The 14914-nt window shown below is 41.1% G+C and overlaps 1 protein-coding gene and 1 non-coding gene across 7 annotated transcripts in view; both read right to left on the bottom strand.

Moving 5' to 3' along the window:
- Positions 1 to 14914, bottom strand: part of Chd8 (chromodomain helicase DNA binding protein 8) — a 64686-nt gene that overhangs the window by 10518 nt on the left and 39254 nt on the right. For 5 of the 6 annotated variants that reach the window (XM_048435670.3, XM_085698406.2, XM_085698407.2 and 2 more), the window contains exons 10-27: positions 14585 to 14668; positions 12467 to 12604; positions 11813 to 11934; positions 11429 to 11672; positions 10166 to 10342; positions 9183 to 9326; positions 8730 to 8985; positions 7541 to 7751; positions 7187 to 7382; positions 6269 to 6436; positions 5827 to 6006; positions 5578 to 5688; positions 4666 to 4862; positions 4231 to 4430; positions 3970 to 4150; positions 3805 to 3894; positions 2993 to 3096; positions 1767 to 1896 (exon numbers count right to left, since the gene is read on the bottom strand). In XM_048435670.3, coding sequence (XP_048291627.1) covers positions 1767 to 1896; positions 2993 to 3096; positions 3805 to 3894; positions 3970 to 4150; positions 4231 to 4430; positions 4666 to 4862; positions 5578 to 5688; positions 5827 to 6006; positions 6269 to 6436; positions 7187 to 7382; positions 7541 to 7751; positions 8730 to 8985; positions 9183 to 9326; positions 10166 to 10342; positions 11429 to 11672; positions 11813 to 11934; positions 12467 to 12604; positions 14585 to 14668 — 2933 coding nt within the window. The remainder of the gene's footprint in view (positions 1 to 1766; positions 1897 to 2992; positions 3097 to 3804; positions 3895 to 3969; positions 4151 to 4230; positions 4431 to 4665; positions 4863 to 5577; positions 5689 to 5826; positions 6007 to 6268; positions 6437 to 7186; positions 7383 to 7540; positions 7752 to 8729; positions 8986 to 9182; positions 9327 to 10165; positions 10343 to 11428; positions 11673 to 11812; positions 11935 to 12466; positions 12605 to 14584; positions 14669 to 14914) is intronic. The other variant, XM_048435674.3, reaches the window with a different exon arrangement.
- On the bottom strand, positions 1159 to 1268 carry LOC125401389 (small nucleolar RNA U6-53/MBII-28). The gene has a single exon (XR_007232334.1). It is a non-coding gene; the product is annotated as a small nucleolar RNA U6-53/MBII-28 (small nucleolar RNA).

Here is a 14914-nt window from a genome sequence, read left to right as displayed (position 1 = left end):
TCAAAATTTCCTGACTTGGAAAAACAAAACACTTTTATCCATTTTTTAGAATAGTTTTTTTATGTGTATGGGTGTTCTAACTATATGCATGCCTGTGCATTATGGGAAATGTGCCGGGTGCACATAGGACTGGAGTTACATAAGCTATTTATTTAGCCATCATTTGGGTACTGGAAACTGAACCTGGGCCCTCTGGAAGACCAACTAGTGTTCCTAACTGCTGAGCCACCTCTCTATCTCTCTAGTCCTAACTTTCTGGGACAAAATCTTACTAAACTGTTGCTCAGGCTAATCTTAAACTGACAGACTCAAACAATCTTTCTGCTTCGAGCCTCTAGACTACCTGCCATCATAGTTAGCAGTAAGTCAAATACTTTGATCCATACTTCCCTTTTCTTTACTCTTTTTATTGTTTAATTACTTCCCCTTCCTTCACAACTATTTACCATTTATTAATTTTGCATGTTTCTTTAAAGATTTATTTTATGTGTATGTGTGAGTGCCTAAACAATGTATGTTTGTGTACTATGTGCATGCCTGTTGTTGGGATGGATGTTGAATCCTTTAGAACTGAAGGTTCAGGGAATTGTGAGTAAATCTGCACCCCCTGAAAGAGCTGGAAGTGCTCTTAAGGACTGAGCCACTGGTGTTGGCAGTCTTCTGTCAGCTTCACACAAGCTAGAGTCATCTGAAAGGAGGGATATCAACTGAGGAAATGCCTCTCCTAAGACTGGGCTCCAGGCAAGTCAGTAAGACACTTTTCAAATTAGTGATTGATGGAGGAGGGCCCAGTGCATTGTGGGCTGGCTCCTGCTTTACATGAGTTTCTGCCCTCCTTGCTCTGATGAGGAACTGTTCTGTGGGGCTGTGGCTGACATGAACCCTTTCCTCCCTAAGCTGCTTTTGGTCATGGTATTTCATCACAGCAATAATAACCCTAACTAAGATACCATCTCTTCACACCATGTTCATATTTTTAAAAACGTATTAATTTTCTCCACTTTGCTCTTGAGCAGCAGAGTGACAGAATGATTTGCAATAAATACAATTCTTTTGTTAGTCCTATGCAAACCAAAGTGAAGATGTAGTCAGTCATCAATATTCTTGCTCATGCAGAAATTTATAGAGAGCCCTTAACAAAACCCATCCTTGCAGCATGTCCCTCAGGTCTCCATGTGAGAAGTTTTGTTAAACTCACTGGCACCCAAACCAGGGCAACACTGCCCTCCTTGGTGACTCAGTATTAGCATGGCAGCTCATCATCAGGACATGCCCCAGGCAAACGAGTACTTTTATGTTTCGGATCCACGGGAAATGATAAGTCAGGGCTGACACTGTCTGAAGCTCTGTCACAGAAGTGACCTATGAGAACTGACTGTCTATTATTTTCCACAGAATTAGCTTATCTTTCCAGTTACTGCAGCTATACTGTGATTATTGTGTAAGCCTTCTGGGAAGAACACAGATTCACGCTTGAGAATAACCACCATTACGAATCTCAGTGATGGGCAGAGTATGGTGGTGCACGCCTTTAATCCCAGCACTCAGGAGGGAGAGGCAGGTGAATCTCCGAGTCTGAGGTGCGCTGTTCTACAAAGCAAGTTCCAGGCCATCAGAAAGACCTGGAACTTTATGAGACCCTGTCTCAAAACAAAAACAGAGTAAAACAAAAAGGAGTCCTACTTCATCCAGCCCAGGCTAGCGTTAGGTAGAATCAGCACAAGCAGCACAAAGCAGACCCAAGTGAAGGCACCACCAGTGCTTACCCTTCCACCAGGTCGGAGAAATTATCTAGCACTCTATGTTCTGCGGCAATAGCTTTGTCATCTGGCCTGCCAGCCTTTTCCAGGAAGCACAAGGCTGGGTCTGCCCTCATGGTGTTATATTTCTCATAGCCTAGAAGAACAAGGGACACAGATTGAAGAAATTCCAATGTCTGTACTTATTTTGTATACTATTGGTATCATTAGACTATGGCTTTGCTCAGAATAAAAAATATCGACTTGGATAGGTGTTAATACCACTGTATTTATAACTTTTGTAGTTTTCACCTGGTTGACAATAATTTAATATATAACTCATCTTAAGGTCTATAGAATCATTTAATAATTTTTAGATTACTATTCTTAGTACAGAAATGAAGAAAATAGCCTAATAATTTATGATTTTTATCACACATTCTCAAATGAAGAACAAGAAACACACCTGAAAGTAAAGAGATCCCCAGTGACTACTTGTACTGAACTCTAAACTTCTGTGTCTTGCTAGTAAATCAAATGCCCATCTTTTTTATTTATCTTTAAAATAGGATCTCTGTGTGTAGTCCTGGCTGGTCTATGACACACGAGATCCGCCTGTGTCTGCATTCCAAGTGCTGGGAGTAAAGGGATGCACTACCATGTCTGGCTTGCTCACAACTTTTCTTAGCCCATCACATTTCTAAAAAACATGTCAATTAAGTAACTTTATTTTAGGAAGTAAACAGAAAGTATGTTTAAAAAATTCATTCCAATACATCAAAGGATAAAGCTAATATTCACCGATTCTAATGCCTGGAATTTCTTATCAGTTTTTGCCTGATAAGAAATTAGTACTCACTGCTACCTCAGACTACTAAACCTTTAGACAAGTGAAACATTTGGATAAATAGGATCATTGGAGCATGCCATAAGAAAAGTCACTGAAATTAAGTATGGTTATTATTAACAGAACTTGACATATATTACTTGCCTTGACTTGTAGAATCCTAATATAGATCCCATGATACACAGGGAGGTGAGAAGACAGACAGAGAGGCTCCCTGCCTGTAACTGTCTATCTGGAATTCCTTGAACATTTGATTATAGAATTAGTCTGTTACAGACATTGAAAAACCATTTCTTAGTTAAACATAAAATTTCTGGTTATGAGTTACTCATTACAAGTACTCTGTTGGATGTATTCTCTCTTGACACGTCTTTAATAGAAAAGCAATACTGGAGAGGGTACCTACCATGCTTAAAAACGCCAATGAGCAGGGATTTGTCAGCTTCGCTGTCCCACCATGCTGTTGGAACTTCCAGCTGATCCACTACTGGGAACCATATGTCAATCTCACTAAATGTGTATAAGTCAGTAAAGCAATGTTAGAAATAGAAGTGATAATCCTTTGAAAGATTATTAAAGGTTGCTTGCTTTATTCATTACTTTAAATGTTTATGCTCATGAACTTGTGCTAAATACAGGATTAAAGGCCTGATACAGAGATTTTTAATTATCAGATATCTCTTATATTTTCGGTTGTGAGCCTAGCCTTTAACGACAGAGCCATCCCTCTTGGCCAATTATCAGATATCTCAAAGACAGTATAGGAGGAAGTAAGCAAACTAGTCACTCCTGGAGCAAGGAAGGAAACAGCATGAAGGAGTGCATAAATACAAAGAGGCTGGCAAGGTGACTCAGCAGGTGAAGGAGCTTGCTACCAAGCCTGACATCCTGAGTTCAATCCCTGGAACCCACACAGGAGAGAAACTATGCTGGCAATTTGTCTTCTGAGTGCCACAAGCATGTCATGGCATACCCCTATCCTCCCCACAACACAAAACAACAGATGATAGAAGATAGATAGATAGATAGATAGATAGATAGATAGATAGATAGATAGACAGATATAGATAGATAGATGATAGATAGACAGACAGACAGATATATGATAGATGGATAGATAGATAAATGGATGGATAGATGGATAGATAGATGGATGGATGGATAGATAGATAGATCAGTGATAGATATAGGAATAAATATTAAAGAAAGGAACTTTACCTTGCGATGGCACCCCCTAACACCTTCTCTGCTTGGTCTCCAATAACTTCTTGCCTCAGATAGTACAGCATCCGTACTCTCAACAGTACCCTAGAAGGGAGAAAGAGACACCTTAGCAACAATGTAGCAAGCCTTCATGAGGACTTATCTGAACAGCATTCTTACTTGTTACACTGATGTTTCAAGTGCTTCTTATAACTCTCATCTTGGAATAGAGTATCAGGGTTATATTTCCGGATCCAGTCTGCCTTATGAATGTCAAAAGTACTTTGTGACTTTACTTTTTTCCCCTTACGCCCACGTGGCACAGGGATAGACAAACCTGGGAAAGGGGAGACATCAAAGACTTGGATTGAGAAAAACCCTTACAACTGAAAGGGACTAAATACCCTGCAGAAAGACAAAAGGGTAGGAGTTGATAATTACCTGAATGATTCTGCAATTCTTTTGTCTTGCCATTTTCAGCAGGGCTAATCAAGTCCCAAATGAAGCTTTTGATATTCTCATCCCCACGGTAGTGTAGCAGACAGTACACAAGGATGGCACGGCATATTGTCTCCACATCTCTTTCAGTCATACGTCGCTTAAAGCGTCCATGAGACAAAATATCTCGCCAACGTCCCCAACTAACAAAACAGAAAAGGCAACAACACATGTATTTTTGGAGAGATTCAAATTCAGTGGTATTCTCCTGGCTCCCAGAATTGCCATCGTCCCAAAAGTGAAAAACAAACAGAAGCTTCCTCAAAGGTAGTGTTTCTACATGATGCCTCTTGGACACATCCTCCAATCTGAAAGGCAACAGCGTCAGGAGTCAGTCAGCACAGAGGCGTCCTACTGCTCGGCAAGTTGCATTCTTACCCGTATACCAGGAGATGCTTTTCCACCCGAAAGCAGTCAGTGCGCCCATAGGTGTGATGCCGGTCATGTCTTCGGGAGCGTGGTCGCTCATCATCCTCACTTTCCAAATCAGAAAACTCAACCAGGTCATCATCTTTCAGAGTGCTGAAGTGCCGAGTCTGTTTCCGCACTCGAGGTGTGTCAATCACCAAGTTATTCTATAGAGAGAGCAAGAGATATTTCTATGGTCTGCTCACAGGCAAAGAGTGAAGACACTTATGAACTGACATACCCTTGAATATAAGTTATGAAACTACTCAGAGTTTAGGGCATGTAAAACAATCTACAAGGCTCAGGAAGAAAAAGGTGGTCAACATCTGTGGTGGTTTAAGTAAGAACGGCCCCACAGAGTCGCAGATTTGGATGCTTGGTCACCAGGGAGTGCACTACTAGAAAGGATCAGAGCACAAGGCCTTGCTGCAGTAGGTGTGGCCTTGCTGGAGAAAGTGTGTCACTTGGCGTGGGCTTTAGGGTTTCAAAAGTTCAAGCCAAGCCCCATGTCTTTGTCTTCCTGCAGCCTTTGGATCTTCTATGAAAGACTCTGAGCTACCATGTCTGCCTGTGTACCATCATGTCTGCTGCCATGACACTAATAGACAACCTCTGAACTGTAAGCCAGCACCAATTAAATACTTTGCTTTGTAAAAGTTGCCATGGTTATGGTATCTCTTCACAGCTATAGAGCAATGACTAAGACAACACGTTAAGTGTCGTTAGAGTGTATCCTTGGTAGAGAATGGTTCTATAACCGTTATATATATTAGTCTATCTTAAATTTTAATTAGCATTAAAGAGTCGGAACTAATAAAGAATGAAAGTACTGGACTTTGCCTTCTACAGTATAGGCCCCGCTCAAAGGAGGGATAAGCTCACCTTGCTATTCAGCAGATCCATGTCTAGGTCTGCCTTTTTCGCCCATTTTTGCCAAAAGTTTGGATCATCCAGGGAAATATCTGTCCTATTTTCAGAAGCAACAAAGCTTGCCTAGAGAGAAATAAAGGCAGAATAAAGTTAATTACAATCTTTTATACACAAAGGGAAATTAGAAAATATTTAAAAATCTTTAAATCCTGGAGATTGCTGTCTCCATCTCTGCCTGCTCACGGAGGATCTGCCACAGACCTTAGCAAAGGTAGACCCTTTCCCTTCAGACTCAATAGTGATGGTTGTAGTCCGCCTCAGCAAGATCTGGTCTATGTCCTCCTCACAAAACTTAGAACCCTCATCATCTTCCTCCATTATGGCAGCATAAGCGCCCTTCCTTAAGAGATCTTCAATCTCTTTTTTGGAGAACTGTTGAATCTGGGGAAAAAAAAGACAAGGATAGAAATCTTAAAAAAAAAGAATAGTTGACATTTTATTCTACTGTAAAAAATGATCAATCAATTAATTCCTGGTGATCTGCACTTGACCTCCAGAACCACGAAAAGGGGAAAGGAGAACTGACTCCACAAAGTTCCTCCAAGTTCTATGTGCACATAAACACACACATGCATCCTCTAAAGTGATTGCTTTTTATCTCCCCCTATTACTGGGACCCCCACAAAAGTGTCTGCAGACTTACTCCAGTGATGTTGCCATCCCGACCACTCATGGACTGAAGCACAGCCTTATCCAGTCCCAACTTGAGGCTAGCTTTATCAAACATCTCTCTCTCGTAGGAATTACGAGTGATGAGTCGGTAAACCTTCACAGCTTTGCTCTGTCCAATTCGATGACACCGTGCCTGGGCCTGGTTAAGAGCAAAGATGCACATAACATCAAGTCTTAGTTCTTCACACTCACAAAGAGCCATGAAATCAACTCATTCACACTCACGAAGAGCCATGAAATCAACTCAAAACCAAAATTTCAAAAAGAAATTTCTGCCCCATCTTGTAGAACGGGGGTCAGCAAACTAGTTTTGCTTCTTTCTTCCTTTTTCCTTTTCTTTTTGGGAGACACTGTCCTGACTCACAGAAATGCCCCTGCCTTTGTCTGGGATTAAAGATGTGAGCCACTACATCCACCTCTGCAAACTAGCTTGTGTGCCTATCTCTTATGAAATCTGACTGACACACAGACCCATCACTTCCATGCCACCTGTCACTGGCTTCCTGCCGCAGCAGCAGCTGAAACAGAGACTACAGACTCCACAGCCTACAATTACTGTTAGATTCTTCACAGACTGTTAGCTGACTCCTCTAGGTAAACAATTTCCTCTTCTTTGAAAAAGGGGTCTAAGAGAACGTGATTTATTAAAAATCTCTTGGATTAGGCATGTAGTTTACTTGTTTGTTTTTTTCAAGACAGCGTTTCTCTGTAGCTTTGATGCCTGTCCTGGAACTAGCTCTTGTAGACCAGGCTGTTCTCAAACTCACAGAGATCCACCTGCCTCTGCCTCCCGAGTGCTGGGATTAAAAGTGTGAGCCACCACCGCCTGGCTTATTATTATTATTAATTTTTTTTGGCACGTAGTTTTTAAGGAAATAATTTCCTTTACCTGCAGGTCATTCTGTGGATTCCAGTCTGAATCAAAGATAATACAAGTATCAGCAGCTGTAAGATTAATACCAAGTCCACCAGCACGGGTGCACAGCAAAAAGACAAAGCGGTCTGAGTCAGGCTTGCTAAAGCGGTCGATAGCAGCCTGTCGAAGGTTGCCTCTAACTCGCCCATCAATCCGTTCGTATAAGTACCTGGTAAGGATGGGTGGATATCAAGAGGGAAAAAGTGGTTACGCAGAGAAACCAAGGTCCTGCATGTGCCAAGCAAACACTTTACCACTGAGCTACAAACAACTATCCTTGAAGCTTTATGAAGAGATAAAAACATTTTAGAATGACTCATTTCTTACCTCCTTTGGATTAGATAATCCTCCAGGATATCTAGACAGCGTACCATCTGGGAAAAGATCAGAACTTTATGGCCCCCAGCTTTAAGCTTTGGAAGTAACTTGTCAATAAGAACCAACTTGCCAGCTGACCGAACCATGGCCTGCAGGTGGAAATCTTGAGGTATAATATGACAAGCTTCCCGAAACTCCATCAGGATTTTTTCTTCTGCACCTACAAATAAAATAGTCAAAGTTGAAGTTGTGAATAAGTGAAAACATATAAAGTCTTATTTAACATAATAGCTTGAGATAAGTAAGCAAAATAAAAAGCAGTATGATTTTTAACCCTTCTTCCCTCCCTCTCTGTGAGGGCGCACCACACACACACACACGCAGACAGACACGCACGCACACAGACATACACACACACAGACACGCACACAGACAGACACACACGCACGCACGCACGCACGCACACACACAAACAGGTTCTGCTCTACCATTCTGTCACAGTAGAATGTGACAGAGGCTCTCAAACTGAACAACATAGAGAACTAGGCTTGAGTTGACACACCCACAATCCCCACGGCATTTGAGTTACAGGTGTGCATTTATGTACAAATTGTTATATGAAGTGCAGGGAATTCAAATTCATGTCCTCATGCTTATGCAGCAAATGCATTAATAGTAGCATTTCTCACAAAAAGTTCCAAACTTTTACATCCAAACTAATTTTCTATTCCGCTATATAAAACATGCTAATTAAGGCAGGTCTTCACGGACAACGACTAACCTGAAACATACCTACTATTATTAACATATAACCACCTCCCCATGAAAAAACTCATCATGAGGTACCAGTAAGAACGCAGAATAACCTGAGTTCTTACTCATGAAATTCTACATAAAAAAATCCTATTTAATTTAGGAAATTTTGTAAAACCAAGGAAATAGAAATAATCAGAATGGTCAGCAAGATTGCTCAAAAGATAAAGGTGCTTGCCTTGCAAGCCTGGCTAACTAAGTATGATCCCAATAGCCCACATGGAGGTGGAAGGAGAGAAGATTCCACAATGTTGTCCTCTGACCTCTGCATGTATGCTGCTGCACTCAAGTCACACACACACGCACATACACGCACAAACACACACACACACACACACACACACACACACAGAGAGCGCAGTGTCCAGGACTCGAGTGCCCTCACCATTGATGAGGTACGGGTGGTTACAGCACTTGCGTAGCTCCATCATCGTGTTCAGTAGGTTGGGCATGTTGGTATGTCCGGCTCCTTTGGAAAGGAAGGAGAAATTCTTCTCTAAAATGGCTCGGTAGTACTTCTTCTGGATGTTGGTAAGCTCTACTTCAATGATAGTTTCCTGTTTGGGAGCCAAATTTTTTTCCACATCCTCTTTGAGTCTTCTCAGCATCATTGGCTTGAGAATAGCCTGTAGTTTTTGAACCTGTGGTTCATTATAAAGAGAAAAAGAAACCACTAACATTACATTATATCAGAAGGGAAAAAGAAACAAATAATATTACATTACATCATAAACAAATACGATTATACAGAAACAAAATTAGTTCTCTGCTATCTGAAGATTGAAGATTACAGTTGATGTGGGCAAAACTTCAAGACCTCATCAGACAGATTTCTTACCTGCTCCTCTGTCTTGAGATCGCCAAAATCCTTAAGGAACTCTGATTCTGAAGGGAACTGTGAAGGTTCCAAGAAATGGAGCAGGCTGAATAGTTCCTCTACAGTGTTCTGCAGCGGCGTTCCTGTGAGTAACACTTTATGCTCCTTCATGGGAGAAGACAGAGGATTTGGAGAGATCCCATCAAGTATGCAGTCAGTTGAGTATTAGTTTATCTACACTATGACCCCATCATGGGCCAGATTACTGCCTTAACTTTTCTTTTACTTGCTCACTCATAACAAAAACCATTTAGGAGATGCCCTTATCTGACAGGCTGAAACCAAGTGAATACTGACTTTAACCAAATAAAGTACTAGTAACTCAGATTACACTATCCAAATTCATGTCTCTCTCCACATTAACTACCCATAGAAATCCTAATTTGCCCCTCGTGGAACGTTTCTGTGGTCACTAGTTCTCTGTAATTCCTCTCGGTAAGGCTCCCCGCTGTACCCAGGCTGCCCTGTGACTGGTTTGACAAAGAGAACGCATTGGAGTCTGAGTCCAAGGGCTCCACACTCCACCTGACCGTTCTCCCTGATGTCACTCTTAAGGAAGCCCACCCAATCTGGCCTACTAGAAGAAGAAAGGCCAGGAGTAAGATGATAACCTAAGTGTTCCAACAAATAACTACTATCAACTGTTAGCTGCAGCACCAGTAGTCACCCAGGAAAGACCACCAGGAGAACATCTTAGTTGAGTGTGGCCCAAAAGGCTCAACTAGAGAATCATGAAAGATAGAGTTGTTGTTTTAAATACTGATCTTTGGGACAGGTAACTAAGGGGCCTTCCTGCCATGCCTCATGACTAAGAAGCGCTCATTTATAGTTAGTTTTCAAATCTAAACTTACAATGTTTATGACTCTCAGAGGCCCTCAATACAGGTTTTCATTTCACAGCAAAGTCAGATGTCTGTGTGCACAAGTCACTCTGGAGTACTCACCAGGTCCATGTGCTTCAGACTATCGAGCAGCTTGCAATTACGGTTCTTCAGTCTGTGGGCTTCGTCAATGATAACACAGCGCCACTCGATCTCACGAAGCTCGGGACAGTCTGACAAAATCATCTCGAAAGTGGTGATCAAGGCATCAAACTTATATGCACCTGGGATGAGGCGACCCTAATCATGAAACCAGTGCAATCAGAAGAGTGCCCACCTGCAGAGTTCTGCATTTCCTTCCACACTTAAATAAGTGTTACACAGTACAACTGCACCACTACCAACTTCTGCCACTGTTTATATTCCCAACAGTCAGTGCCAAATCACAGACGTGATATGTATGCACTTTCCCCGACAGATTCAGCATCTTGAAAAGAATAACATGCCTACCTCACTGAGTGGAGCTGGACATTTCTGACTGTTGTATGCTTAGCTAATGTAAATCGGCCTTAGATCGTTCCTTGGTTAACAATGAGGTGCACAAAATGTTGAGCAATGCTGAAACATACTACAGGGAAAAGAGGAAGCCGAGCCAGGTAGCTCCCTGTAACCTAGCTGACTCAGGGAGCTGAGGCGATACGAGCTCAAGTTTGAGGCCAACCTGGGCTACATATACAGCCCTTATTTCAAAACCACAATAAATAAAAATACAAGTGGCAATAGCTAATACAGAACATGTTAATATTGGACCCTAAAATTCAAATAATTTCAACAAAATTAAGAACTATAATATATGAGAAAATTTAGCTTAGAGATAAAAATCATAAAAAGCAGCAATAAATAATTAATTATACAAAATGGGTGATTCAAAATTTTTTCCTTAGGAAAAAGCACCTATTAAAATTTCAGTCATTCAAAAAAGGGCAAATGTATTTAAGTTTATTACCACATGTAGGTTTATCACTATGAAAAATACTTTAAAACTCATTAGTGCTATTAAAATTCTACTTAAATTACATGTACCAGCTGGGTATTGTGGTGCATAACTATCATCTCGGTATTCAGGGAGCTAAAGCCAGGCCAGGCTGCACTGAAGGAGTTGACTCAAGCAAACAAACCAATCCATCAGGATGATGTATTCATATGTAAAATCAGAACGGCCAGTGACCCACGGTGTCTGCTGGGTGGAAACAGCTAAGTTCAGCCCCACTGTTGCATAAAAGAAGACCTTAAATCACAGAGAGCCTCAGGAAACATCTTTAACTCATAAGCAGCCCCTGAAATACTAGGTACCTAGATACAGCAGTCCCAAGACATATCACTCACCCGAGAATCCTTACAGTACATTTCATACTGCTGAATCATCTGCCGGCTTGCCAGGCTGCCATGATACACAATAGTGTTCATCTCCGTCCACGTATTGAATTCTCGCTCCCAGTTAGTTATGGTGGACAATGGAGCAATGACCAAAAAGGGACCATGAATGCCTACATTATACACCTCCTGTAAGAAGGCAATCGACTGAATAGTTTTGCCTAATCCCATTTCATCAGCGAGGATGCAGTTCTGCCTGTAGATTTCAGGGTGGGATAGGGGAGAAGAATATGTCAAAAATTTATCATCTTGATGAAAAGAATCTACCTAGGAAAAAATATGTATAAGAATAATTCCTAGGCTAAGCCTACGTGCTATAAGATCACTTTTCTTTACCTGTTATACCAGTTGAAGAGGAGCCAGTTGACCCCTTCTAACTGGTACTCCCGCAGCTGGTTCCTGTTTTTATATTCGTGTGACAGCTCCAGTTTCTTCCAGGCACTTGCCTGTGGACGATTCTAAAAAGTAAAAAATCTGAATTAGTGGTGCAGCGACACTTATAAAATTACTAAATTCCAGTTTTTTAATCAAATGAAAACCTTGCTTGGATTATAATCTGTGAAATACATTTAAATTTATGACTGCATGTTATTTTTAAAAGAAAGAATGCCCACTGGGTAACTCAGGAAGAACCCAGGAAATTACTTTAAGAAATTTAGGGGGCTAGAGAGATAGTTCAAAAGTAAAGAACACTGGCCAGTCTTCCAGAGGTCCTGAGTTCAATTTCAGCATTCATGTGGAGGTTCACAACTGTCTATAACCACAGAAGGATGGGAGTCAGTGCCCTCTCCTGGTGTGCAGACAAAACACCCATACACATGAAGGATGAGTATATTATATTATTTAGTCAACCCTTCTTCACATGTTAGAGAATTTCCACTGTAGAAAGCTAAACTAAAAAACTTCTGCAAGTAGGGAAAAAAAAATAAAGCCTTGATATAATAGTCCTTTACACTACCACATCTACCGTCCACACCCACATGTACCTACCACTCTTTTGAGTTCTGGGTGCCTTGACTGGATCCGCTTAAATTCTCGAATCTTGCCCTCATCGACGTCCTCTTTCAGCTCCCACGTGCTGTCCTCATAGGGCAGCGAGCACCACTTCACCAGGTAGTAGACGACAGGCTGGAGAGCAAAGCCAAGGGCAGCACGGTTAAGGGGAGGAACTGGACTCTAGTACGGGATGTCAAGGCATTGGCTCCATAGGTGCAGAAAACCACACGCTCAAGGAAGACATGCTGAAGCTCCAACTGAGACCTATTCTATAGGTGTCCACTGCAGAGGGGGAGGCAATACCTCTTCTGTTTTTGTGATTTAAGATAGTCACTGCTGGGCTGGAGTGCTGGCCCTAGTATGCTGAGGACCCTGGATCTGATCCTAGGGACCACAAAAATAAAATTAAAAAGATGATCATTCAGTCCTGCAATACCATTTCTATTATAGGCTTATATAAAGCAGGTGCAATTGGACAGATCAGGCATAGTCAGGTGTGGTGATCTTTAATCACAGCACACAGGATCTATCTGAGTCCAAGGCCAGTGTGGTCTACAGAGGTAAGTGCTGGGCAGGAAAGGGCACACAAAAAATCCTTGTCTCAAAACAAAACAAAAACTATTAGGGAGAGTGCACTCATACAAATCTCTAACTATGAATTCACAGATTACTTCTTAAAACAGCTACCATTAAGGGTGTAAGTGTCTCAAACAGAAAAGATCCAATGGCTCTTCCTTTACTGTGGTGACTTGAGTCATTCCATCTAAAACCTTTTGTACAAGTTACATATTTCTAGTATATTAGCTTATTTTTCTAAATAATATAATTATTTCTATTGTTAGCTAATGAAAAATAGATAGAAATCAAACCTACTTTGTGGAGGGAAAAATGAATACTACTGTCAAATATTGGCAACATTAACTGTAATATCAAAAAGTCAGAACATTTTCAGCACAACACCAGCTGTACATTTCAAAGGGTCCAAACCTAAGGCCAGTTACTTTTGGAAGGCTAAGTATGGTGTTAGGGAGCATAGGACTGCCATAGTAGAAAAGGCTGAAGAGAATATACATTATATACATTATACTTAGTAGACTATTTAGACATTAAAACATTAGTAGGCCCTGAGTATCTAAGTTCCTATCTGAGTTCCTCTTAGTCTGAGAAAACAGCTTTGCAATGTCACAAAAGGAAGACTGACTCACAGATCCTATTGGAGTGACATGTGGGAATCAATCTCATAGCTCACAAGCCTAGCTCACCACTTAGCATTGGTGCCTGAACAGAAATCTGTTCTCTCTTGGTCACTGTAACAGGCCAGAAAAACTCTGTAAAACATTTTAGAAGAAAAGGAAGTCTGACGTGTAGATATAATTTAAGATGGGGGTGAGTTCATTTTTGGTTTAGATCAAGTGTGACTCTTTGGAGAATGAAACAGGAACCTTCAAGTACATGACCATAAACAGAATATGTTTCCTAATCTATAGACGTTTTAGTACAGTGATTCCCAAAACAGTTTATGAAAGAAATATTCCCAGAAAACAAACTTGAAAATACGTATCTTGTACCCTCAGTCTAAATTTATACAACAGGAATTGTAGGTTCCTAAATGACAAATGAAAAGTACTAAACTGCCGGGCAGTGGTGGCGCACGCCTTTAGTCCCAGACTCCAGAGTCTCTGAGTTCAAAGCCAGCTGGGTCTACAGAGCAAATTCCAGGGTGGCCAGAGTTGTTACACAGAGAAACCTTATCTTGAAAAACCAAAACAAACAAACAAACAAACAAAAATGTACTGAACTAATGGTAAGTTCAGGGAATATAGAAAGCCAGAAACCTGTGCAAGTGTTTTTATACTCATTGATTTAGGGATTAGTGTGCAGGGTCTCCACACAGCCTGAAGGAAAGGGAGACCTCTAAGATGCCCGCAAAGCTATCTCTATTCGTCTACTCCTTTGCCTTCCCACAGTATTTCTAAGAATCCCACAAAAGAAACTCAGAAATACCTTTTCAGTCCAAGGGGTTTTTCGGCCACATCTGAAAAATAAAGGATTGGCAAGCAAACCAGCAGAAACCTGCAGAAAGTCTTTCATGTTTCTCCACGCCCAACTCACCTCACCATTATCCTTGTCGACACTGTGAGACTCATCCAGTATCCTGTCCACCTCTACGTAGTCTGGATTGAAGGGTTCTTCATCCTGGGTGAGGGAGGAAAGTCACTGTCCAGTAAACCTAGCTATGCCTTTCCATTTCATCCTTATAAGCTTAAAAAAATAAATTGGAATTGTGTATTTTTCATAGCATTAAAATCTATAAATCTTACTCAGAAGGAAGAGGCAGGTGGATCTCTGTGAATTCACGGCCTCCCTGGTTTACAGAGTTAGTTCTAGAACAGTCAAGACTAACACAGAAATCCTGTCTCAAAAGACAAACTAACAAAACCT

This window comes from Myodes glareolus, chromosome 12 (genome assembly GCF_982192425.1).
Source record: "Myodes glareolus chromosome 12, mMyoGla1.1, whole genome shotgun sequence".
NCBI classification, from domain to species: domain Eukaryota; kingdom Metazoa; phylum Chordata; class Mammalia; order Rodentia; family Cricetidae; genus Myodes; species Myodes glareolus.
The sequence above is the reverse complement of the archived record's forward strand: the minus strand, read 5'-3'. Positions and strand labels throughout refer to the sequence as shown.